Genomic DNA, 27,129 nt, shown 5'->3' with positions numbered 1-27,129 from the left:
GAATATCGAGGAATGGACTTAATATGAATTTGAGGCAACTCTTTATTCATTTGATATTTAATATAACGACCAAAGTTTTGAGGGGAAATACTGTTGAAGTTTTAAAACTATCAATACCGATAACGGTTATTTGCCGGAACATAAAAGTGCCTATTATCATAACCTACAACGGCCAAGTTCTAGCCGGAACTATTCCACATGATAGAGAGAGAGAGAGAGAGAGAGAGAGAGAGAGAGAGAGAGAGAGAGAGAGAGAGAGAGAGAGAGAGAGAGAGAGAGAGAGAGAGATTCAGTGTAATTTGAAATTCACAAGAATTAGTACATTCAGATATATCATACAATTCACAGGGTGACTACTATAGGCCTAGCGTACGCATAATATTTATGATAGATCTGACCACCACCACCCCACACCAAGTATATAAACCCTCGTGTGTCTTTACTCTTTTTTTTCATTAAATTATCCTTCTATCAGTTGATGAAATTTTCGATATTATCTAATTTAATTATATATATCTCGATTCCGGTGATTTTCAAAGCTAACACAAACACTGAAAAAAAAATCATACATATATATATATGCTGCTGTATTAGAATGAATTAAAAAATTAATATATATACCTCTGAAAAAAAACAAACTATAAACCAACTGTATTTTGGAATACATTAATTCACATTCATTGCTCACTTTGATATACATTGAAATAGTTTAAATTGAGATCTCATTTGTAAAAGTTAATATGTTAAACACAAAATCAATATTTTTTCAGAACTTTAATTAGATCTAATATGCACTATCCTTCGCAAGTAATCCAAAGATATTATAAGAGGTACGGTTTTTTTTTTTACTTTCTTGTATATTTTTCTATCTTATTTTGTGGATAAAATGTTACTTGAAAATTTGTTTCAACATGTTTTTATACTCTCCCTCATTTCTCATTGTACATGTGACCTTTTAACCCCGAAATAGGAAGGGTGCATCGATTTACCCAAATGGAACGTGAATGGCCCAAATGGACCCAAATGAACCCAAATGGAGCCCAAATGAACCCAAATGGAAACCCAAATGGAAACAAATGGAAACCCAAATGGAAACAAATGAAAATTAAATGGCATACTTGAATATTTTATTTAATAATTTCAATTATATGATGAAGAATCAATAATTATGAATTCTAATACGACAATGTTCTTGTGTTGTTAATGAATTTTTATTGATATATGAATTTATATATACTAGTAACTGTTAATATAACTGTTGATATATAATCATTTCGAGACACCTTTTTAATTATTACAATATTATTCAAATATATTTATTTTCGATATTGGAAAATGAAGTACCGGCATAGTTGTCTTTTAAATATAGTTGTATATAAGTTAGTTAGTTGGCAAATTCTTGTAATGCATGTTAAATAAGTTAGGTGCTGTAAATACAGTGCTGTTTGGTTGTTTCTTCAAATAGTGCATTTAATAAAATAGTAGCTCAAACCAATCCTGTAGTGCACAAATGTTTTGATATGATGTTTTTCAGTGTTTGCTTATTATATACGTGTACAGTATGTGGTTCATTTTCCCATCTTCCAAAGTCAAGGGTTTCTGATCCACTCTGCTTTACATAAACCCTGTTTATGTAGAGCAGAGCAGATCAGAAACCCTTGACTTGGGAAGATGTCATTTTCCATGCATCAAATTTAGAATTAATTTTTAATTTATATATCGATTTTTGGACTGAAATTTTTTTTCGGTCATATGAAATTCTCAGTAACCATTAATTATTTGAAAATACATAATTTATTTTAAACATAAAAATCTTTTTTTTTGCTTTTACTGCTCGGAAATTATAATTATTACGTTTAATTTTTCAATTTGTTCTTCGGGCTTTAAATATTTTTATTTCAAAATTACAGCTCTTATTGGGATGGCCCGCCAGGCTCCACGTGGCAAGAGCTGAGCAACGGTATACTACAATCCTATAAATAGATTTGACAAAAAAAATTAAATCATGTATTTAAATCAAACTAATTGATAAGGCTATATTATCAAATTCTTTTTCCATTTGGTCAGAAATTGTTGTTTTATGTTTTCTTTGAAATTTTTCAATTAAAAAAACTCATTACAATTAAAAGAATGATTGGAATTATCAAATAAAATCTTCAATTATACCATTCAAATTCCATTTGTTTCCATTAGTGTTTCCATTTTGGGCTCCATTTGGGTTCATTTGGGTCCATTTTGGACTTTTTACATTCCATTTGGGTCCATTTGGGTCCATTTGGGTAAATCGACGCACCGGAAGTTGCACGTGCGCATGCCGGCCGGTAGTTACTAAATCACACATGGCCGCGACCACGAGATAAAAATATAGTGTGTATTTGCCTTAAAATGCTCGAATAATCCCAACTAAATCGAGGATAGAAAGAGAATTTAAAAGGGCATTAAAAGGGCATTAAGAAATGGGCAATTCTTCATCCACTCCTGCGGCGCCCCCGCCTTCCAGCTCCACTGTCGCACCACCGCCACCACCTGCAAATCCTTCACAACCTTCTAGTTTAACGCCACCACCATCAGCAGATGTTCCGCCAGAGTTAAAGATTCCAAATGTATTCAAAGAGGAAGTTAGCAACAATCCAGGCACCTTTGAAGAGCTGCATAGGAAGTGTAAAGGTTTGTTAAAACTCAAACTGATGTAAGATAGACATCAAGGTCAAATACAATAACTCAATAAGGCTTGAAACTCTGAGGTTGAACAACCCTACTCTTTAACATATAAATGAATCATGACATTTGCCTACACAATTTATATGATTGTAAATATTATAGTGATTCATAAATATTATATACCTATTGGAGTTTCTTTTGCAACAGGGTTTCAGATTGAAAAAAATCTTTATAAAACTGTAATTGTTGTAATTAAGAATTATGAACAAATTCTTGCAGAGCTCTTCCCACAGACATTTGAAGGTGGTAGATTCCTGGTGTCAAAGGGATTAAGTAGTCATTTCCAAGTTAGTCACACACTGACTATGTCCCAGTTGTCACCACAAGACTCTGGGTACAAATTTGGTGCAACGTACATAGGGACCAAACAATATAGTCCCTCTGAGGTGAGGAATGTGTCATAAGTAAAGGTGATAGATAAGATGATGCTGAAACTTGTATCAAATTTATGAGATATGTAATGTACCATATTTACAATTTTAGTGAATGTTAATAAAGTCATTAGAACTATTATAACAAGACCTTGGACTTTCGGTTGGACGTAGCTACATATATCTATTTGTTGCGTCAAGACAAGTTAAAAATGACTCGGTTACAAGCGAAATATGCACCGTTTGCGTAGACTTGCCTCAGAAGCCAGACAAACCTTGTTGATTTCAAAGAGCAGTGGCTGAGTGGCCAGCAAGGAAATAGACAGGCCTATCATGTCACATTGCTGTTTGACAAAACTACCCAAAGTCCAAGCTCTTGTTAAAATGGTTCTAAACAAGGAAATCCTGTTTGTATCAACAATGTTATTAACCTCAAGAAAATTCTTTGTTTGGTGTATCAGAATGTTGATAATGTATATGAATTTTCTTTTACCAGGCTTATCCAGTTTTGATGGGAGACATTGATCCTTCTTTGAATTTAAATGCACATATAATCCATGCATTTTCAAAGAAAGTCAGAACTAAGCTTCAGTCATCGGTAAGTCATGCTATTTAGAATATGGCTGGCATAAATTAGATCAACATGGGTCTACATATCCTCAAGTTGGAGTAAATTAAGAAATAAGATATCATTTTTATTGATGTATATCAGGATTTAAATATGGGTCTCTCACATGATAAAATCCATTGAAGCCCGAAGTGTAAATATTTGATTTATTTAATTGAAATTAAAGTTTGATCTAATCTAAATTCTGTAGGTGCAGGAAGGAAAATTCATGGGTCAGGGTTCTGTGGATTACCTGGGAGATGATTTCTCAACTACACTGACACTAGGAAACATCGACCTTCTGAACAAAACAGGTCGGTTTGTAGGAAATGTCAATTTGATCACAATATTATTCTATACTAACTGATTAAATTCAGAAACAAAAGGGCAAAAATATTTGCTATGAATTTATCATTAATCCTCATTTTCCATCTATTGCTGTCCTGTCATTCCATCCTTGTCTCAAGTTTTATTGTTTTGTATACACTCTTTTGGTTTTGGGGGTTTCTCTGTATTGATTACTTACAGATCAAGTTGTAATTTCAAATCAATTAAGTTAGAGTTATAGTTCTTTAACAATGCAAATACTCGACTTTCATAATATTTAAAATTATTTTTAACAGATGTTGAAAGGACTCTTGTTGTGCAATTCATAGGGGTGGGACAGCAATACACTGAGTTCTTGAAATTTTTCGGTCCTGTTGGCAAGACCGATAAAAATAACCAAGGACCGATTACTTGAGGTTGCCTGTCAGTCCAAATTACCGTTAGATGTTGACAGGGGAACTTGCGAAAATATGACTAAATTTCATACAAAAGCAACGAAGATGATGCAAACTATTCTCGGTAATCACTGAGGAAATCCAAATGCATATGATAAATCAAGAGGAGTTTTTTGGGAATTTTTGGCTCTCTATAGACTGATCATATGTTTTTTTTTAACATCTCAGTAATAATGTATAGAATTTACTTACCTTAATTAAATTTCGATAAGTTTTGCGAGTGTTTAGTACATGGAGTGTTTATAATGCGGTTGACAAATGTATAGTCAGACGGTAGGAATAAGGCTTTTTATCATTTTCCAACGTAGGTATCATCAGAAATCATGGGGAGAACTTCTTTAAAATATAGTATGAACCGATGGCCCCCTATAAATCTAAGATATCGTATTGTTTCGTTTTTTATGTACATTAAATACACTTTTTACCACGATTGAAACAGGGTTTATAATGAATGTTTTATTGCAATACACAGCAATACACACAAAAATACCAATTTTAATCATTTTTGTCTTCGGGAACAAATAGTAAGATCTCCACTATTCTACAACTAAGCCCCTGTGGCATGATGTGTGCAGAAAGAGAAAAAGAGACTGAGAAAGAAAGAAAGAGAGAAAGAGCTAGCTAGAGAACAAGAGGAAAGTTGATAATAAGAGAGAGGGAAAAAAGTTAAAATTAATGAAGTGATAAATAAGAATGTGAACATTTTTTGGACTGATAGAAATCTGTCCAGACTGACAAACTTCAGATGGTAGTCAGTCCAAATATGACTGACTACCAGCAGAAAAAAGATTTCAAGAACTCTGTCAAAGCATAACTATACAATTTTAGTTACATGAATGTTAATGTTACAAAACATTTCATGAGGTGTGAATTCAACAGATCTTTACACAAAGATTTCTTGAAGCATTTTCTCTGATGATTTGATCATATGTTTGCTGTTTCCTTTTTCAGGTGTTATAGTGGGACACTACCTACAAAGAGTAACATCTAGTGTAGCATTAGGAGCCGAACTGGTTTATCAGAGAGGTCCTAGGGTGCCTGGAGGGGAAATAACAGTTCTCTCATTAGCTTCCAAAATTACTGGTAAGACACTCAGGAAATTTCTTCTGCAATGGTTTGTCAAAAAACCGAGACTTTATAGAATGAGTTATGGTATTTTGACCATATTCATTATTGTTATTAGAGAAAGAGAATTGTTTTTAATTAAGCTGAATGCCGGTACGTATGCATATGTATGTTTTTTTTTATTTCAGGTGAAAATTGGCAATTTACTGCCAATGTTTGCCCATCAGCAGTAGCAGCACATTGTTGCTACTATCATAAAGTCAATGAACATTTACACATAGGAGCCGAGTTGGAGTCTAGTTTAATGACCCGTGAGAGTGTAGGGAAAGGTTGTTATCAGCTAGAAATACCAGGTGGAAACGCCATGTTTAGAGGTAAGTCTGAATTTGATATTGATAAAAATTATTAAAAATTTGATGTATGTTTTAAATAGAATTTAGAAAAAATAGAGATTAAATTCAACCATGAGAAATGTTAATTGCAAGTCTGACATCATTTAACAACATTAACATTTTAAAAACTTTTTTTAAGGTTCTATTGACACAAATTGGACTGTAGAAGCTGTGTTAGAAAAGAAGCTTATGCCGTTACCTTTCACACTACAACTAAGTGGGACAGCTAACTTTGCCAATATTCAGAAAAGTCAATATCGTTTTGGAATAGGTCTAGTTCTTGGATGAAATTTTTACTTTGATGTTTACTGTGATCTTTCTCGGTGGTTTCACTTTGTCAGTGGAACACACTCATGTATGTATAGAGGGGGAGGGGCGTGTTTATAGTGGTGGTTTAGCCACTGTACTTGTCACCTCTAGATAAGAGGGGATTGCATCCCTGACATTTTGCTGAATCTTTTGTACAAGAACCAAACATTTTATAGCGATGTCATTGAATATAAATATGCTGTACTTAGTATGTGTGAAAATAAACAATAATTAGTGTGTGGTAAATGATTGTGTTAGAATGTGATGTTAATTATACAGATATATATGCAAGACAGATCAATATATGGCTATTAACCTCAGGCATGCACTTCTTCGACATCAACAAACTGTTAGGATAAGTTTATGAAATGTGGATCTTTATTTATGAAGCATAGATTTTGATGTTGATTTACTTTATTCAGTGAAATGATTAATATAAATTATTTTTCATTTTGATTGTCCATCAGTGTCTGAAGTGGGACTTTTTAATGAGCATACTTGTTCAGAATTATCTGGGCATTATTAAAGTTGTATCATCACTGCCATCCAACTTTCATTAATGGCATGCTCTTAAAATTGCTGAATATTTGATTTGTAATTAAAACTATTTTTAAATCAAAGTACTGATAGTACTAAAAAGCGCTAACCCAGCTTTTGTATGTATAAAAAGATATATGTATATAACATTTCAGCTTCTCTATACGCACTTTATTTCCTCATCACTGCATGACAGTCCCTGCAATGATGTATGTAAGCCCCGTACATTAAATTCACAATAGCCCGTACATTACATTCACAATAGCCCGTGAAGTTATGTGCATAAACCCCTGAAACTGGTTCCCTAACCAGTTTAACGATGTATACTTCTGCTCATAGGGGGCGTTTATTCGATGCACCGGAAGTAGAAGTCTAAGGACAATAAAGCGCTGAGCTATGCTTAGCGCTTTAAAAAGCAACTTATGTGATAGTTTTGTCAACTTAATGCAGAAAGGTCTAGACGGAGATCGTCACATGACTCTATTTATGGAGAGAACCTAAAAAAGAAATGGGCATAGAGCCCCAATTATCGTTGGTTCTGTGAAAAGACCTATTCTGTTGAATGTGTAGCATGAAGCTGTTGAGACTGAGATAGGTAGATGAATTTCTTACCCTTTTCACTGTATGATAAACTTTTTTCAAACTGATTAAGATGAGAATCTGATTAAATTTCTTTGTGATTTGACCAGGCCAAGTAAAGATTCTATACCAGATCATGAACTTTTTCTGCAAATTTAACAAGTTTGGAAGACGCCCATTCTATGATTTTACATTGATTGCATGGAATTCGTCAAGAAATGTTTTGCGTATAATTTTTATGCTGCTTAAAATAATGCATCCACTTTCCACATTAGACGAGCAAATACAAATGAAATTTGAAGGGAGGCAACAAGTTTTGTGCAGTACTAGTATTTAAATCTACATTTTCGTGTATTTACTAATTGCTTCATGTGCAGGAATATATTTTGTTAGAAATGAACGTATAGGATGTCCCACAGATAACAAGTTTAACTTGATACCATTATCTACATATAAAATGTCTTAGAAATTAAACCAATAATAAAGAACTGATGAACCAAATCCATACCTATTTAGCCCACCGAGTCCGGGGGTGGGGGAGGGGGAGCTAACGCTATTGATACTCTTAGCGTTGGCGTCCAGACAAGGTTAAAGTTATAACTTATCCTATCTTTACCAAACCTTGCATGGGTGGTGCAACTAAGCATAGTCATGAACTTCACAGATTTGGAGATTTGCTGAATCTGAGCCATAGGTTTTAAATGATGAGAAGGTTAAGGTTTTTGGGACTGGTGCCCTTTGATCGCCATATCTAAGTTATTGTTGGTTAAAACGTTACCAAACTTGCATGATGCATCTTGCGATACTCACGCCCTCGACAGGCTTGGATGCTAGATCTAAGCCATAAATTTCGAAAGCTAAGGGAGATTAAGGTTTTTGGAGCAGGTTTAATTTATTTGAGCAGGTTATGAGGTGTCCTTGATATATCCAGTTATTACTGATAGGATACAGATGAATAAGTAGTTGACATTGGAGGAAGTTGATTTTCGGTAAATTGGTAATAGGATTAGGACTAATTTGAGTTCACGGGTTATGGATTTTTTTTACTGCAGTGATCGCTACCTTCATAGCTCGCATGAATCATGAAAGAAAGCATTTTATTGTTCATATTTACATCTTTTATTCTGTTTGACAAATTAATCAATTGATTGTAAAAAGTAAGTAAAATTCACAAAATTACTATTAACGTATATCAGTGCGTTAGCAAAAAGGAACAGCCAAATTGTCTCCTATGGGAATTTGAGTCTGACTTTATCATGATTATTTCGTGCAGTCCGTGGATTTTTCTTAGGTCGCTGTAGGCATCGACCAATCGATAAATGTGGGTGCACGGAGACCTACTACACAGGGTTACGGGTTCGAGTCATTGTTGCACCGGTAAAACCGATTTTTTTTTCTTATTTGTATATTTATTCCATTATGTCCGAAATTGCAATAACTTCGTAAAATGCATGGATACCATCAGTAAATTTCATTTTATTTCTTCTTTCAATTAAAAAGTTTGAAGGATAGATAACATTTTTATGATGATAAAAATACTTTGAAGCTGAAACTTAACTATGAGTTTCCGAAAGAAATAGAGGGAACCATACTCGTTGGATGTAAATATTTCAGTCTAATCGTAAGATTATTTTCATGGATACATTATAAGACGACAATCAGAACTGTAGTGTAAACATACTTTAATTCAAAACTCATACAGGGGAAAGAAAGGCTCAATGTATCTACCATCGCTGTTATTTCTAATAACAAAGATAAATCTATTCCATTTTCTTTTCAAAACAACCACAAAAATGAACAACTAAAATATAGATAGGGAAATCCCCAAAAAACAAATATCTTACAAACCGTTTAAGATTATAAGAAAAATTAGACGAGCCACAGAGCTTCTTCGTGAAACCATATTTTTCATATACAAAAATAAACAGCATGATTTACCGACAAGTCTTCAAAGATATTAGATATACATATTTGTACATAAACCAAAAGGATTATTTAGAAAGTATTTCTGGAATTACAAAACACATCTAAGCGGTACATATTAAAACAAAAACATGATACGCCACACTTCCATGATATACGATCTTAAATAACATTATTTTGTTAGAAACCTTTCTCATCTTACAGTACCGATCAGACCCAACCTAACAGAAAGTAAACCCCAACTAAATCCTGGGTTTACTTTCTGGGTTTACTTGAGTGGACCGAGAGAAAACCCGGAGGGTAAACCCCGATCAGAAGTATACCCTGAAAGCAGAAGCTACATGTGTATTAGGAATATACAAGGGGCAGGAATCACAGGCAGTAGGATGATAAGATAAAATACAGGTCTGCTTCACACTTCAGTGCGTATAGTTGACTCCAAAAACAATTCTCGAGTAAACCCAAAGTAAACCCAAAGTAAACCCCGAGTGGACCCAAATTTTCAAAAAGTAAACCCAGAAAGTAAACCCAGGGTTAAGTTGGGGTTTACTCTTGTGTTAGGTTGGGTCTGATCGGTACTGGAACTACTTACTAAGATTGCCTGAACCTTTGATCCAACTTGGTAATGTATTTCGTATACGTATTTGCGTATTCTATTTAAGAAAAATATATGTCAAAGAGTAGGTATACACGAATTTAACTATCTTATTTTGTCTGATACTCAGTTTTAAAGAAGAGCACGTTTAAAGAATTGCTCGATATTCTCTATATGTGTTTTCCACTTTTAAAAGAACCCCTGATCCCCGATTTTCTCTAGAAACATAATTTAACAAGACCTTGGACTTTCTGTTGGACGTAGCTACATGTGTATCTATTTATTTGCGTCAAAACAAGTTAAAAATGACGCAGTTTCAAGCGAAATATGCACCGTTTGCGTAGTCTTAGCTCAAAAGCCAGGCAAATCTTGTTGATTTAAACAAAGAGCAATGGCTGAGCGACCAGCAATGACATAGACAGGCCTACGTCACATTGCTGTATGACACAACTACCCAAAGTCCAAGCTCTTGTTAAAATAGTTCTTTGTAAAATTCCAATGGTAGGGGGGATTATTTAAAGAGAATTAATGATAATTCAAGATATATAGCAAATATGAGCTCGCTCTAATACCAAAATCTCTGACATTTAAGTATGTTCTCAATAGGGAAGGTATCATTTTATGAAATGTACTGAAGGCGTTTAAATTAAGTTATGATGTTATGGTTCAGGCTCTAGCTACAACATGTATTTATATACTTAGTATCTACAACATATAAGATAAGCACGATTGCTTTTCCTTGCCGTATTTACATTATCGAAGATTGTCCATATCAGCTCTTCTTTTCGTTCAGACGTGTGTTTATTTTAAAGGGTCTTTGACACGATTTGAACTCTTTGTTAAACTTTAGTTTTCCATTTTAAAATCTAGAATGGTTAATAATGATATATTTTAAGATTCGTCAAAATTTGAAAGTCAAATATCATGTTGCAAGCAAGATACAGAGTTCGAAATTCTTAGTTATGTAAACAAAGCTCGAGTCTTGTTATTTATTTATTTATTTATTTCCATATTTGTGGTATTGGTATAAGTTTCAATCAAATGTTACTTTCTAATTTTAGCAATATAATTTATAAACACATTGAATAATTTTTTCTTGTTTAACAGGAGTCGTTTTGTCAAAGAAATGGAAATTTCTTTACTTTGCATTATTTTTAAACACACTAAGACTCAAGCTTTGTTGACATACCATTTATTTTTATTTCTGTTTCTCGCATGTAACGTGACTTCTTACATTTATTTTTTTTTTGTAAGTCATTCAAAATGTAAAGTAAACAATGTTAAACATAAAAAAAGATTTTTTAAAAATGTCTATGTCCCTTTAACTATAAAAAACGGACATTTTAATCATACAGATTGACACCATCCTCTACCTCAAAAATGGCCACTATGCGGTGATTTGAAATATGCTCACCTTTGCGGATGCTTTTCATGACGCAATGTGGACTAAACGTATCTAAACTTGCTTTTTTTTTCTTGACAAGTTTTTCTTTATTCAATATTGAGTTTATTTACATACCCAAACGCAAAATGATCTGTTTTTGGCCTTATTCTTATGTAATATATATATATATATATATATATATATATATATATATATATATATATATATATATATACACACACACACACACACACACACACACACACACACACACCAAAAACAGTTCTGTATAAAAATATATCAGAGGGTCTCGAGGCCCGTTACGGCCGGGAACTGACTGATATTTTTTCACACAGAAGTGTGAGGCATATAGCTTATTGATATCATTCAAAATCGGACTGTCTCAAGTAAATCAACAATGGAATTCAATGGCAATGTTTAATTTAGTACGATATATGTCTCAAACACTTCTGTATGGAAAAATATCAGACAATTCTTGGCCCTAACGGGTCTCGAAATTCTCTGATTATTTTTTTTCATACAGAAAACTTACCTGAAATGAAGCAGAACGATCGTAAAAACTGTTCACAAGATGTTTTAAGTAAGTTATAAGCCTTAAACCGCCCATTTTTTCATATATTGTACTGTCCTTGGTGTTGACGCTCCTCGGACTGTATAATATCTGACCGAATGGACAGTTTTCGGTTGATAACCATTACGGAGGATGTACAAAAATGATATTCAGTATGATTGCGATCAGTGCGACAAAGATTGCCCCAAAAACTATTTTGAAAACCCCTCCATTTCTGTCATCGGTCAAATAAGCTATAGCTGAGTCCGAGCTGATTCCTGCGTTTGATTCTTCATACTCTAACTTCTGTAATGTAACGGCCTCTAAACATGGACTACACATCTAAAAGAAACGAAACGTAAACAACATATACTTAGTAAGTGTAGCCTTTTCAAAATATTACCGATTTTAGGACAACCTCTTAAGAGTAATAACTTATCAAATAAACATCGTTTCAATTTTCGATATGATTAAGGTATTAGGGAACATTTTAGAGTATTAGTCTGAGGCGATCATTATGGTCGGGGCGTGATCAAATACAAAAAAGCCTGAAGGGCTTTATTGTAGTTTTTCACACCGCGACCGTAATAATCATCTCATATTCAGAGATTTGTTCCTTAAAGCATATACTTATATAGATTAAGAATCGTACGACTAAAAATAAAGCATTAATATTTTTACTTTATTTTCATTTCATATACTGTGGAATCATTAGAATTCGTGGTGGCTCAATTTTCGTGGTATTCGTGGGAAGCTCGCTCCCACGAATTTACAACCTCCACGAAAACATATTTTGAAAGAGTTATTTTTTTTTTTTTTTACTGAAACTGAAAACCGACGCCTCCACGAAATTACACCCCCATGATTGAGCAAAAAAACCCCCACAATCCACGAAAATTGGCGCCCACTAATTTAAATGATTCCACAGTAGTTATGCAAACCCCGCTTGCGACCTTACATTAAATCAATTGCGTCAGTAATGCAATTATTGCACGATTCTTTACTTTGATTTGTACTGTCATCACAAAGACACTAAAAATGAATGTAAATATTTAATCCTGCTAATCACATTTTATTCGTCATGTTATTTTTTTACATGCTTTTACAGGTCAAGTTTTATTTTATATATCATATCACATTCTTTTCGTGTCCAAAATCATTCGGAAGTGGGGACGCACATTGTTTGTCTTCGGAAATGATAATGATCTATTAACAAAATAAAGATGTTGATGTAAATTAAAATGAAATTATAGTTTGAGACAATTATATTGTCTGCATACAGTAAGTACGCAAGCGACACTATTTTTATAACTGCATGTGCTCTTTAAAAAAAGTAAAAATATGACATACTTATTAGTGAAGCTTCAAAAATAGTAAGATAAGAGATATCTTAAGTAGTCTTATTTTTTTTTCAAAACGTCAAAGTAAATGCCGCTATATATCTGCAAAATTTAATGTTCTTTGATTGATATTGTATTACCATATAAATTATCACGTACATTTGAGAGTTTCAATCACCCCCCCCCCCCCCACCCCCCAAAAAAGAACAAAACTTTCAAATAGAGAATACATTAAAAATATTGCTCTCAAATAGTTCTACTAGAGAAGAATTAAACCGTAAATTTTAATAGACATTTCTTAATTTACATTTTCGTTCGAAAATTCGATGCATGGCCAGCAAATATTCTCGCTTGCAATGAACAGCATTTCAACAAATTAGATAAGTGAATTTTCTACTTTTTACAAAGGAGAGGAAAAGCCAACCCAGAGATTGCAAATTATTTTACTTCTGTATACCATCTTCCAAGGCAGATGGTAACAAATTCTGTGGAAACGAATGGGGCAAATTGAGTTGATGTCATTCTTCGAACATATATCTAAATTTGAATATTATGAGTTTTAAGTTTGACTACTTGGTAGATATGTACCTTGGCCAAAAATTTTAGTAAACTGATATCTGTCTCCGTTGCTGGCCTTTGATCGGATCGGTAATTACTACATAGTAGAAGTTTGTCGGCTGCGATGTTAATCGATTTACAAATCTGAATCTTCATTTCTTCTTCTTCGTTCTTAGACAGCGTGCATATATCCATCTTCGTTAGTATGGCAAACATTGGAATCTCTGAAAATTTAATAAGCATACATGTATACATCAAAGTTGAACAAATGATCCATGGACCACATTGCTCACCTGAATTATTATAAATGAATCTGACCCAATTAGCTAGCTTTTAATATCAATTTGAATACATTATTACCATCGTTTTTAAAATTGGGGGTTGGTACGTTATACTTGCCGAAAATTTTCACATCCATAACACTTTACCAATCTTTAACATCCTTGTCCGTTGAGGGGGCGTGGGTGCGTGATAAAACGGGGGGGGGGGGGGGGGGGGTAAAATTCTTCTTTATCCACTAGTATAATTATAATTTGGTTAAAGCTGCCTGGCTCAATTTTTGGTCATTACAGTGTCAAATAATTTTCCATACGAAGTAAAAAAAATCAATTTTAGTGTGGGAAATAAAAAAATGCATCATGGGTCTGTTTAGAAAAAGAAACCGTTTAGTTTTGTCCTCCAATTGATCGGGTTTATTCAACCTGCGTATTATGCATCGATTGCAATCAAAGAAACTTCAGAAAGATTGGTGAAAAAAATGTACACATGCTAATTTTTTATTTGCCAAAACATTTTTAAAATCTTATATCTTTATTTTAAGTCGTAACACAATCATGGTAACACAATCATACCTGCTTCGACGTCTTGGCACATCTTAATCAGGGGCGAAATAATGCGATACCATTGTATATAAAGTTTGTGTTGAAAACAAATTTTGTATATCATTTTTCCATTAAACTACTGCAATGCGTATTATCATACACATACTAAGCAAAACCATCGTTTAAAGGCGTACATAAATTTGACATTTAATAGGACCAAGCAGCTGAAAAATGTCTGCTTCCATAAACAGTTGGAGTAACACCCCCTTCGATGCTACATGTCTGATTTCATTGTAAATGCATTATAAAGAGTAAATAAAGGGACAAACAAAACGGCTCTTTGTTTATTCGTAAAATACAATTTCATTTAAAGATTCTGCTTTATAAAAAATATTATTGTACAAAAGCGAAAATAAATTTGATTATATTTATAAACAACAAAATAAAAAAATCGAAAGTTTTTAGTGATATAAAACCCTCAACTTAAGAAACTAAAATCTAAACTAAAACGCTATTTTTTGACTGGCACTTAAACAAGTGAATCTTTTAATCACGTCACAAGTAAAATCCTTTTAAATCATAGTACTTAGTCTTTGAGTATAAGGCATTTTATAAGAACCATTTTAACAAGACTTTTGACTTTCGGTAGGATGTAACTATCTTTTTCTTGCGTCAAAACAAGGTAAAATGACTCTGATAAATCTGATTGATTTCAGAGAGCCATGGCTGAGTGATCAGCAATGAAATAGACAGGCACATTGCTGTTTGACACAACAGCTCATTTAAAAAAGGTTCTATATGCCTATAACAGTCAAACGATAATTTACGGAATGGAATTTTAAATGGAAAATAGGATAATCAATCCAACTTTTCAAAAAACTGATTTCCTTTTCATTTGTTGATTAACCAAAAAAAATGTATGAAATAGTCAAACGTTTGTTTCTTGGTACAAATATCTTTGGAATTTTTGGAACCCAGTATGACAACCTTCTGAACTTTTAATTTATACGACATCAATTTTCTACAACTTTGTACAAACTTTAAGCATAATATTTTTACCAAAGAATTTCTTGGGGTCAGGTCATGGTTTGAACAAACCTGAAAGTATCCAAAAAGCTAATTTTTGACATTGACCTTTTGGTTCATAAAAAATGATTTTTATAGGACTATTATTTCCAAATGATATTTCTTCGGTAAGAATGTAGTTCTTTGAATAACTATTATCTAATATCCCTTCAACCAAGGATATTTTGTATAAAGTTTTATTAAAAATGACCAAGTTTACGACAGGCCCAACAACAAGACAATGACAAATTCGACAAAGGACAAATTTTTATCAGAAATCCCACTTCAACATTCGATTGAACTGAGCTTCAAACCAATTAAACTAATACTTTACGTTTATTTTTAACGTTAGCTTCGTTGTAGATTTCGTCAATTAATGTTTGTGGAATTTTTGGATGTTCTGCTGATAATACAGTTATTATATCCACAAGAAGTGTTTTCTCTTCTTGTCTTTCTTTGATTTGTTTTCCTTCCTTTAATGTTTTGCCAAGATCCACAAGATCACAGTTTTCTGGAAGCTTTCCGTTGATGACGAGGTTCATAAGAGTACTGTTTATCGACTCTTTGTCCTGGAGGGACGACAGCTGAGCGTCCAATCCGATAATGTCAATGAAAGCTGGGAGATTCAACATTTTGTCATCCTTATTAACAGGTTTCCAATATTGTTCACCAGGAATTCTAAACATAAAGTGAAATCAGATGATTGTTTCCTGTTTTAAATTGTTGGTTTAATTAACGGTATTACATGTAGATATATTTCCATTGCTAAAGATAATGTGTAATATGTTAATAAATCTATCTAATTTTTTTGTCTTACCGGTATTATATGCAGAAAAAGCAAAAAATAAGTACTAAATTCGATGTCTTCTGAAGACCCTTTTCTGTCGTGTGGTCTCGGTCATGATCGAGTTTTTTGTACAAACCTGTGTAACCTAGTAGTACTGTGCTTTGTTCCGGCTCCCACGTCAGCGTACAAATCGTATTTTCCTGTTAACGCCGTTATCATGGTGTTTATGAATGAGGATTTCCCCGTACCAAGACAGCCCAAAAAAGTATATTCTTTGGTTCCTTGAGAGCTTTGACATTTTCTTTCAGTTCTTTCCAGACCTCGTCTTTCATATTCATTGTTTTTGTAATCTCGTCTGCAGTGACACAAAAATATAAAAGATACAGCAAAACATCTGAAAATTAATTTAAAGGTATATTCTTAACTTCCGACCCTTTCATCAGAACGGTATTAATGTGACCTTTTCCTCTTTCTGTTAGTTTGCATGTTTAATTAGTCAAATGCCCTTATTATTAATCCGACTGTCGGGTGGCCAAACGTAGAAATCTGAAAGGTTGTTTCTTAATTATCATAAACAAATTCTCTCCCTGAGGATCAAATTAAATCTTTAAAAGTAGGCTTATGATAAGTTGGCTTATTTGCGGAAGATACATGTTCTCATTTGCCAACCGAACTGGTTAGATTATGGCTTGATAAAAAAAACACCAAAATGCATAGAAAAAGTATATTTAACTTAAGAATTTCGGTTAATTTCTTGTAGTCTAATTGTAAATGTTTTCTTTATTTTTTTTATCATTGTGCAAAATCATGTTTTAATTGATTGAAGTAACGATCATTTGATATAAATGAATAAAAATCATTTAAAAAAAAGAAATGGAAACTTAGTTTTTACAAATTGGTATCCTTTAAAAAATAATTGTAGGGAATATAAACAAGAGGCACAGGGGCCACATCGCTCACCTGAGCAACAATTGCCTTAATTCTGATCAAATTAGCATTACAGTATCAAAATATCTTGACAACTAAGTGCAGTAGGTCTTGCTTAAAAAATTTGAAAATCTGCCAATTTTTATCAACCTCGTTTTTTTGGTAAATACCAAGCCCCTTTTGTTGTTGTACCTGTAAGAAGATTTTTCTCTATTCCTATGTACCCCCCCCCCCCCCCCCCCATTTCGTGGCCCCACTTTTCTCTAGGGAATCATGGTTTCATCAAACTTAAATCTGCATAACCTGTGCTATCACACTAAGTACTGAGTTTTGGACCGAAAACTTTCCCAGAATATTTTTAAATATTTTCTCTATAAATTCCTATGTAAAAATTCAAACCGCCATCACGGCCCCGCCCTACCACTAGGGACTGTGTTTTGCAAACTTGAATTTACACTATCCGAGGATGCCTCTACACAAGTTTAAGCTTTTCTGGCTAAATAGTCTTTAAAAAGAAGATTTTTAAAAGATTTTCTCTATATATCTATGTAAAAATTCATCCCCCATTGTGGCCTCACCCTTCCCATGGACTATTATTTAAACAAACTTGAATCTATACGATCTGGGGATTCTTCCACCCAAATTTGGGCTTTTCTGGCCTAATAGTTTTGAGAAGAAGATTTTTAAAGATTTTCTCTATATATAAAAATTCATTCCCCATTGTGGCCCCACCCTACCCCCAGGGACCATGATTTGAACAAACTTGAATCTACATTATCTGATGATGGTTACACGCCAATTTGAGCTTTCTTGGCCTAATAGTTTTTTAGAAGAAGATTTTTAAAGATTTTCTCTATATATTCCTGTATAAAAATTTATCCCCCGATTGTGGCCCCACCCTACCTCCGGGGACCATGATTTGGACAAACTGGAACCTACACTATCTGAGGATGCTTCCACTCAAATTTGAGCTTTCCTGGCCTAATAGTTTTTGAGAAGAAGATTTTTAAAGATTTTCTCTATATATTCCTATGTAAAACTTGATCCCCCTATTGTGGCCCCAACCTACCCCTGGGGACCATGATTTGGACAAACTTGAATCTACACTACCTAAGGATGCTTCCATTCAAATTTGAGCTTTCCTGGCCTAATAGCTTTTGAGAAGAAGATTTTAAAAGATTTTCTCTATAAATTCCTATGTAAAACTTGATCCCCCATTGTGGCCCCACCCTACCCCCGGGGACCATGATTTGAACAAACTTGAATCTACACTATCTGAAGTTGCTCCCATTTTAATTTGAGCTTTTCTGGCCTGATAGTTTTTGAGAAGAAGATTTTTAAAGATTTTCTCTATATATTCCTATGTAAAACTTGATCCCTCTCTTGTGGCCCCTCCCTACCCCCGGGGACCATGATTTGAAGAAACTTGAAGCTACACTACCTGAGGATGCCTCCACACAAGTTTAAGCTTTCCAGGCCGAATAGTTTTTGAGAAGAACATTTTTGAAAAATACCAACAAAATTTTAATAATTCTCAATTATCTCCCCTTTAAAGAGGGTGTGGCCCTTCATTTGAACAAACTTGAAATCCCTTCACCTAGTGGTGCTTTGTACCAAATTTGGTTGAAATCTGCCAAGCGGTTCTTGAGAAGAAGATGAAAAGTGAAAAGTTTACAACAACAACGACGACGACGACAACGACGCCAACGACGACAACGACAGACAATGGACAAATTGTGATCAGAAAAGCTCACTTGAGCCTTTGGCTCAGGTGAGCTAATAATATGGATGTTACTGATTTCAACACCAGAGTTCTTGTTTAAATTTATTGTTTAATTGTTGATGAAAAGGACTTACCTTTGTCGGCAATTCTTTCCATCCTGTATAAATACTGATACAGAATTTGATCCTTTGAGCGCTTTTGTTTACTCCTTGATGCTAAAATATAATAAAAGAATTAATTATGAATATTCTTAATTATTTTTTTTATTATAACCTACATGGCCAAAAAAATATGATGATAAATAACTTCTTTGATTCCGAGTTTTAAAGCCAAAATCTATAATTTATTCAAATATAAACAAATAAATACTTTATACAAAGAACAGGATAAAAGGAAAAATGCTTTATGAATGCATAGAAAACCATGATATCAGACAAACAAATAAAGAAACAAAACTAATAATTTAACCATTTATACCTTAATCATTAAAAATATAAACCCCTTCTTACAAAAAAGAATAGAAAAAAGTGCTATAATATTTTGAAACATGATTGAACATTCATTTCAAAGTTTGAAACTTTTGAATATGAACTCGAATTGTTATAATAATTATATCAAATATTGTGCAGAAATATCTCAATATATAACAGTGATTTTGAAATTAAGCATACACATTCATATACTGGTATTGGTTATTGTTTTGTAAGCTTAGTTATTTAAGCATTTAATGCTTATTTTTGGATGTCGTCGGTCTTATAACACACCAAAGTGTGTATTTATATGGCGGAAGTGGAATATTTTTGTTCATTTGACATCGCATAAATAACATATACATGTATAAGGATTTATACAAAAATATTCATTCTATGCAAATAACATTTAATGCATTAAATTTTTTCTTTTTAGATTTCTTGCAGTGATGACCGAAAGTTACGACAAACAAAACAAAATAGTCAAAACCCGTTTACAACTGTAAGTCTATCATTCAACAAAGTTTGTATGTTCAAGTCTATCATTTCTGAGATTTTGAGGTTACAAGCTTTATGACGCGGGACAGGAAACTGAAGACTGAAAATGAATTTTGAAAAAAAGAACGAAAAAAGCTCGATCGAGATATTATAACTTCCTATCATTCCTGAAAATTTCAGAAAAATCTATTATGTCTTCTCTGAGATATTCTGCCGACAAAAAAAGGGGGGGGGGATAAGAAAGTAAAAACATTAAAAGTCACTTAAAAATTAGAATTGAATTATTTCCAAGTTATTGATGTCAACCTACATTTTGAAAAAAGGCTCTCATCTTTTGTCGTTTCAACAAGTTCTTTCAAATGTCTTTTTTCTAAAACATTTTTAAGAGCAAGAACATTAGAATCGTCCTTCATTATAAACATTAGGAATTTAAGAACTCTCTCCTGTCGACTTATTCTGAGATCCGAGAAATCGGACATGGATTCTTCATTTTTTGAACACTGTCGTAAAGTTTCTTTTATGAGGCTGTTCTCGAATTCTTCTACTACGTCCTTAAATTTGGATAACAACCCTAGACGAACTTTTTCTGAAATTTATAAGAAAATGGCGTTATTCACGCACTCAACCATGCACATACTCTATAAAAGTTAAATAAGTACAACAGGTTTTTTTTTCCAGAGTAATTTGTCTTTCCTGTACGTGTAAAAAGTGAATGAATAAATACCTGCTTCCTCGTGCATTTTTATTGATGGTTTGTTTAGACTGGCAATGTCAATGTTTTCCTTTTCCCATAAAATTTTCATAAACACGTCATAAGCATCGTTTCTCTGAACAGATGACAACAAATTCAGAATCATCTCTACTCTATCTTTTCTTTTTGAAATCTTCATGATGGAGTTCTTTGTTTCCTTATTTTTCGTTTCCTCCTCAAACATTTTCATCTCCAGCAAAGCAGTTGATATCGCTATCGGTTCAACTTCTTGAATAAGCAAATTCCAATGTTTGTTCACGGTCATTCTCGAAACACTTGCATCTTTATGTTCACCTGAATGTGAATTAAGCTAAATTAAGTTAATCATGTTAATAACTTGATCATATATGATTCAATAAATAGAACAGTTCTATTCTTTTGATTGTTTATCTAAAATAGTTCAGAAATAACGTAATTGCATAAAAACGTGAACCCGCCTGGTGTGTGAATTCTATCATAAAACTTAAAGCTGACATCAATTTATATAAATACGCATTATTCCCCTTTTATCTCCGATACACCCCCTACATATTTAGGCCGATATCACTATTTATGCTTCCCTGCATTTAGGAATTTCATACACCCGAACACGTTACATTGGCCGAATAGACTTGTAGAAACGCATTTTGTACAAAAATATGACAACTACTGCTCTGGCAAGGAATATTCAATGACTGACGAAACAAGACAGACTGAAATCATGGCATATCTCAAAAATTTTCGATAATTGTAGACTGTTTTCTTGTGAATGTTATAACATTGCACATGCGCAAAACACATATTGTGGCAGATCTAGCAATGTCAATGATAGCATGGATTTAAGAAACGGAGCATATTTGAAGATACAAATGGAAACGATGTTACATTGTTCCTTTCTTGGATTAACTATCATTTATCGACTGGGACGTAATGCTGCCGGGGATTCCATAAAGATGCAGACGTTATGCACTGTATGGACGACACACGTGTTCGATGTGCTTGCAAAGTAAGGCAGCACTATCTGTGGAAAATAATACAGATACCTTGAAAATTCTTTCAAAGAATAAATATATTTTGTGTCATTGATTGTACTTTCCTTTATTCTTAATTACAAACGTTTTACTACAATGCGTAGTTATGCATTTTGAAGTCCGTGCAACCTGAATGCCTCGATCGGAAAGCAACCGACAAGTAACTTTCTCAACCGGTATATACCCCAGTGGAAGTAGAGGAGCGATAGAAACTAAAATGGCGACCAAATGCTTTTATGAATTCAAGTCTGATTTAATGATTAGATTAACAAATGCCTGAATACCATATAATTAGCAAAAATCTATCAAAATTAGAACTAGAACTGCTAAAAATTGCTAGAGACAGACAACTGCTATGGTTTGAATTTTACTTACTATCCCGATTTTCTCTCCTGAAACATGAACGGCAACCTCGACATTTCCTTTTATTATATTTTCTCTCAAACCAGAGAAGTGAAGAAAATTTTCAATCAGTTCCGTTAGCTTGGTTCCATTTTTAGCTAATAATCTGCAACAAGCTTCATCGGTTAAGGATCTGAATCGCATTACCACAGAACCAATTTTGACATTTACAACTTCCATTTGAAAATTCTCAGCTATACGTTCTCTGAAGGAAGAATCTCTGTTAATTGAATTAACAGCTTGACGAATTGTACCCTCATCTCCATTAATAGGAATTGTCACAAGGATTTCCAATCCAGAGGCTCTAGGAACATCTATTAAATGAAAAAACAGGTTATCAACATCATTTATAATTAAACATCCTTATGATAATACTTAATTCTGTAATATCAGTTTTTAAATTTGAATATGTAAAAAAGTTAACGTTCGTTGCAGAGAAACTGAATTTCGAAAAATTAAGTCTATAACTAACTCATACAGTCTTAATGTGAATATATTGAATGTCAAATGATCTTATATTGCTTGGGTGCCCGTGTTGTTGATTTATCATTAAATTAGTATAAGATTTTGAAGCAAATTTAAAGTAGTACTTGGTGTTGATTTTGTTAACACAAACATATCTTTATATAAAATTTTCCCCATCCATGGTAAATTCGTCCCACGAATTGAGAAAATTTATGCTACCTACGAACATTGACACCCACGAATAAATATAATTCTACAGTACTTTTGTTTAAGTCTACTATGTAATGAAAACTCAATTTTTTTTAGCAACGTACCATTAACTCGAAAAATTAAAGTAACATATTTTGCTTTTTATCAAACACACTCCTTTTCTTTTTTACCTTCATAATCATCCGCTACTTCACCAATTTGTCTGACCTGTATTTCATTGTAAACGCCTCCGGGAGCTTCAATACAACAAAAATGTCAATCATTTAAAGAATCCATAAATTATCAAATACCGGTAATTTGGAATCAATATTGATTTGCAAAAGTCAATCTTTTCAATTGTCGGACAAATCATCTTATATAATTAGTGCCTGTTTGGAAGGGTAACTGTTGAAACTGGCACCCCAAGAAAACTATTGTCAACCGACGCGAAGCGGAGGTTGACAATGGTTTTCGAGGGGTGTCAATTTCAACACTCACCTTCCCAAACAGGCACCATTTATTTTATATACTGAATGTCTTATTTTTAAATTATTTTATAATCTACGCGCATGTAACAATTCGTTGTGTTACCCGTTGCCAAGTGTGTTGCTAACGCTGAGGGTAATAGAACGTATTGTCAACTGCGCCTAAACCAATCAGATTTCAGTTTTGAACATGAAAGTATTATAATTAAAAATGATCAAAGGGTTGATTTAAGACATTCTTTATACCTCAATTTTCACCTCTTAACCTGTCATGTATTCGTAAATTCCTTTGAGGAAGTTAATAAGAAAATAACTCACGTGATTACAAACACTAACTCACCTTGGCCCTCTTCTTCTCGTGCATGATATTCCCTTAACCTATTAGGGTTCATAATAGTTGTCCATATATAGGTGTTTTTTCGCAGATAAGACAAAAAACGTCGCAGGTACACTCCAGGAATGTCGTTCATTATGATGTCATACAGCACCTCCGCCCTATTGTGTCTCCTCGTTTCACTATGTACGGCATCATGATCATCTATCGTAAATGTTCCTTCTTCCAAAAGAACATGGGAAACATGAGTCGGGTCTATCTCTTGCAAAAGAATGCCCTATTTTCTCTAAGAATCTGAATGGCATTGTTGATATCTGGAATGATATCTGGTCTTTCCTGTTCTGTAAATTAAAATAACAAGAAAAGGGAATGTTATAATTCATAATGATTGATAAATAAAGATAAGATGTAAGAAAGTCCCCATTACGGATGTTTTCTCCCTGTTCCAGCCGTTGAAATAACTGGTCTAGATATCTTGGATCCATCTGTCGTATCACCTCCAGAATAGAATCACAACCAGGCTGTCTGTTCCTTAGTCCAGTTTTGATCAGATGAGCCTCTTCTAGTAACATAGGGCATTGTGCTATTCGTTTAAGTCTTAGATATTTGAATAAAATGAGTTTGGTTTTGCAATCTTTAAAAAATATTAGAAGCTTCCTGAGTCTCACACACCTTATGGAAAAATCTAAAAAAGAATATAAAATGCAATATAAGATTTTGACATCTTGTTAAAAAAAATAGTGCCAGGGATATAACCTCGATTTCAGAAAACGTATCAAACTGTTCTTGAGTTATTATATTATAATGTTTAGTCAGATTAAAAAAGTGCAGTGAAATAATATCTGTGCAGATTGTTTGATAGGCCTAAAAGAAAATTGGTGTTCAAGTAAATCGGTTACTAGAAGAAATTTACCAGGATTGCTGGTCAATAAATAAAAGGCGAACGTATACATTTTTATATATATATATAAATATGCATTGTGAATATTTTTTTACTCACTCGGGTTAAGAGGATTGGCACCATCGACACCACGTATTATGTAGTTTATAGCTCTGTCACAGTGGGTTTGAACTAATGATTGCCAAAAAACACTTCTATTTATTAACTCTTGTTTAGTCATTTCAATCAATATCTGTGCTTTTTCTCTCCTATCTGATTCCCTTCTAATCTCAATATATTGAGCCTCACTCAGCACACCTCTAGATCTCAGAAGGTGAAGCATCGAATTTGGTTCCATTTCTTCGATAAGGAGGCCTTCATGATGAGCTAGATTTTCATTTGCTAAAATATTGTCTTGAGGGACAATCTCTGCAATAGAGTAAGATTGACATGGTAGAGTCATGGTATTGAAGTTAAACGAAACTTTGCATAGTTCGATAAAGAGAACAAAGATTATATTTTGTTCAGCCATGATAAATGTTATAAGTAAGTTTTTCTAGACAAAATATATGATGTATGAAATACGAAGATGTAAAGTGTGTTCAAAACTTTATATATATAATTATTTGTCACTATATACTAAAAGGTTGCTATGTTCTAGAGTATATTTTTACAAATCAGACAAAAATTGGGGACTATTGCATAAGTTGACTGACATCGAAATTGACCAGGGTATAAGTATTCTTCTTATAATTGCCAAGAATCCTCGTTTTTTTAGAATATATATAATCCATGTAAATTTAGAACTAATTTAATAATTTGCGAAAAAACACCTTTATAATGTAGCAACAATTAAAATAAATTACAAATTAATGATAAAAACTAAAGATAGAATTTGGCAACCTAACGGATAATGTCATATAAAAATGGGACCGGTACTTCATTATAAGCTGAAAATAATAGTGAACTCGTACAATTGTTAAACACAAGCACAATTATTTCACAGATATTTCACTGCAATTTTGTTTGTTTTTATGTTAATCTTATGAGATAAACTCTATTTCATATATATTTTCCCTTTGTAAGTTCAATTTTTCTTTGTATAATAGTGTGAGCAGTTCTGATACATTGCATTTTTGGACTGATGATATAACCATTGATGCAGGTAATAACAAAATGAATATGGAATGATTTACGTTTTAAACTTAACTTCTCAGATTACAGATTTATTGAATATATAAGTATCCTTCTCTCTCTCTCTCTCTCTCTCTCTCTCTCTCTCTCTCTCTCTCTCTCTCTCTCTCTCTCTCTCTCTCTCATTGCTTTTAATGTTAGCCACTGCAAATTATGTTAATTTGTTAGAACAATTTTAAAATTTCTTATCCTGAAATTGAATTTTAATTTCCATAGAAAAAATGTATTAAGATAAATAGTTATATATTATTGCACGAAACTGCGTAGATTCAATAATGTTCAACTCAAATAATAAGTTTTGATCCTAGTTTTGCGAGCAGTGTTTATCTAAAGCATAATATATTTAAATAATCAGATATAAAACAAAACAAACCAGTAGTTGACTCAGCCAGCCGAGCAGGGTTGGATAAAGGGAGAGATGATGTGTCAGCGGGACCCATATCCTTCCTTAATTTTTTTGGATTTTATTTCATAAAAGCCGTATGTTAATAATTAACACCACACCCACACCCACACCCCCGCCAACAATCAGGAAAAAAAATAGCACGGCTAATCAAAAATAGAGTTAAAGAAATACCTATGGCTCCCTGTTGATTTTCCATTTCAATTTGGTGTGATCTATCTTATCTCCTTATGAGTAACGGCATACTTCGCAAATGCAGCTAAAATAAGAATTAGAACCGTTTTAGGATAGTTCCATACATACACAAAGGTTTATTCACTTTAATTGAAAAACCATATTTCACTACAGTTAAACTGCTTATCTACATCATTCAACATAATATTAAAAAAAAACCCAGTTCCAATTCTGCAGAAAAAACCCCTAACAAAACCTGACCAGTAATTTAAAATGCAATATATATAGGAATGGTATTGTTTTTAAAAATAAAACAGAGTGAAAAATAAATAAAGACGAGAGTTTATTTTTGGAACACTCTGCATGTAAGCCAATATTATAATTTGTGAAAAAATTGAAAACACGTTAAAAAGTTGTCTCCCTACCATGTTGTTAGGTACAAATTTCAAGTGTCAAAATTATCTGATCTGCATCTTAATAACAAAAAAATGCCTAAAAGCAAAGAAGTACAAAAAAAAGCCTAAAATATACAAGCAATGTCTTCTTTGGTAACAAATATGGTTTTAAATTGACGCGTAATAAATTCTATAAATGATTCAACAAAATATAGAGTTAGTTATTCTACTTTCATTTTGATTCTAATTGAAAAACAATGTAAAAATGGTTGACGAAAACAAAACTTCAGACATAATAAGCATTCAAAAACAGGCTGTTAATTAAAAAAACCACAGTGATAAAGACAAACAAAGTAAACAACTAAACCTTTTGTTCAATAAGAAGGTCACAAATCCGCGCTCCAGAAAATTGTCACCCTTAA

At 33.1% G+C, this 27,129-nt stretch overlaps 1 protein-coding gene and 1 pseudogene across 1 annotated transcript; one reads left to right on the top strand and one right to left on the bottom strand.

Moving 5' to 3' along the window:
• The first annotated feature begins 2,297 nt into the window (after positions 1-2,297).
• On the top strand, positions 2,298-6,862 carry LOC128193024 (mitochondrial import receptor subunit TOM40 homolog 1-like). The gene is made up of 7 exons (XM_052866193.1): positions 2,298-2,667; positions 2,941-3,107; positions 3,589-3,690; positions 3,911-4,013; positions 5,433-5,564; positions 5,735-5,920; positions 6,078-6,862. The coding sequence occupies exons 1-7, from the start codon at positions 2,457-2,459 to the stop codon at positions 6,224-6,226; spliced, it is 1,050 nt and encodes a 349-aa protein (XP_052722153.1). The 5' UTR covers positions 2,298-2,456; the 3' UTR covers positions 6,227-6,862.
• A 4,665-nt stretch (positions 6,863-11,527) lies between these two features.
• Positions 11,528-27,129, bottom strand: LOC128191733 (uncharacterized; annotated as a pseudogene).

Source organism: Crassostrea angulata, chromosome 7 (assembly GCF_025612915.1).
Source record: "Crassostrea angulata isolate pt1a10 chromosome 7, ASM2561291v2, whole genome shotgun sequence".
NCBI classification, from domain to species: Eukaryota; Metazoa; Mollusca; class Bivalvia; order Ostreida; family Ostreidae; genus Magallana; species Magallana angulata.
This window is presented reverse-complemented; position numbering and strand designations above follow the sequence as displayed.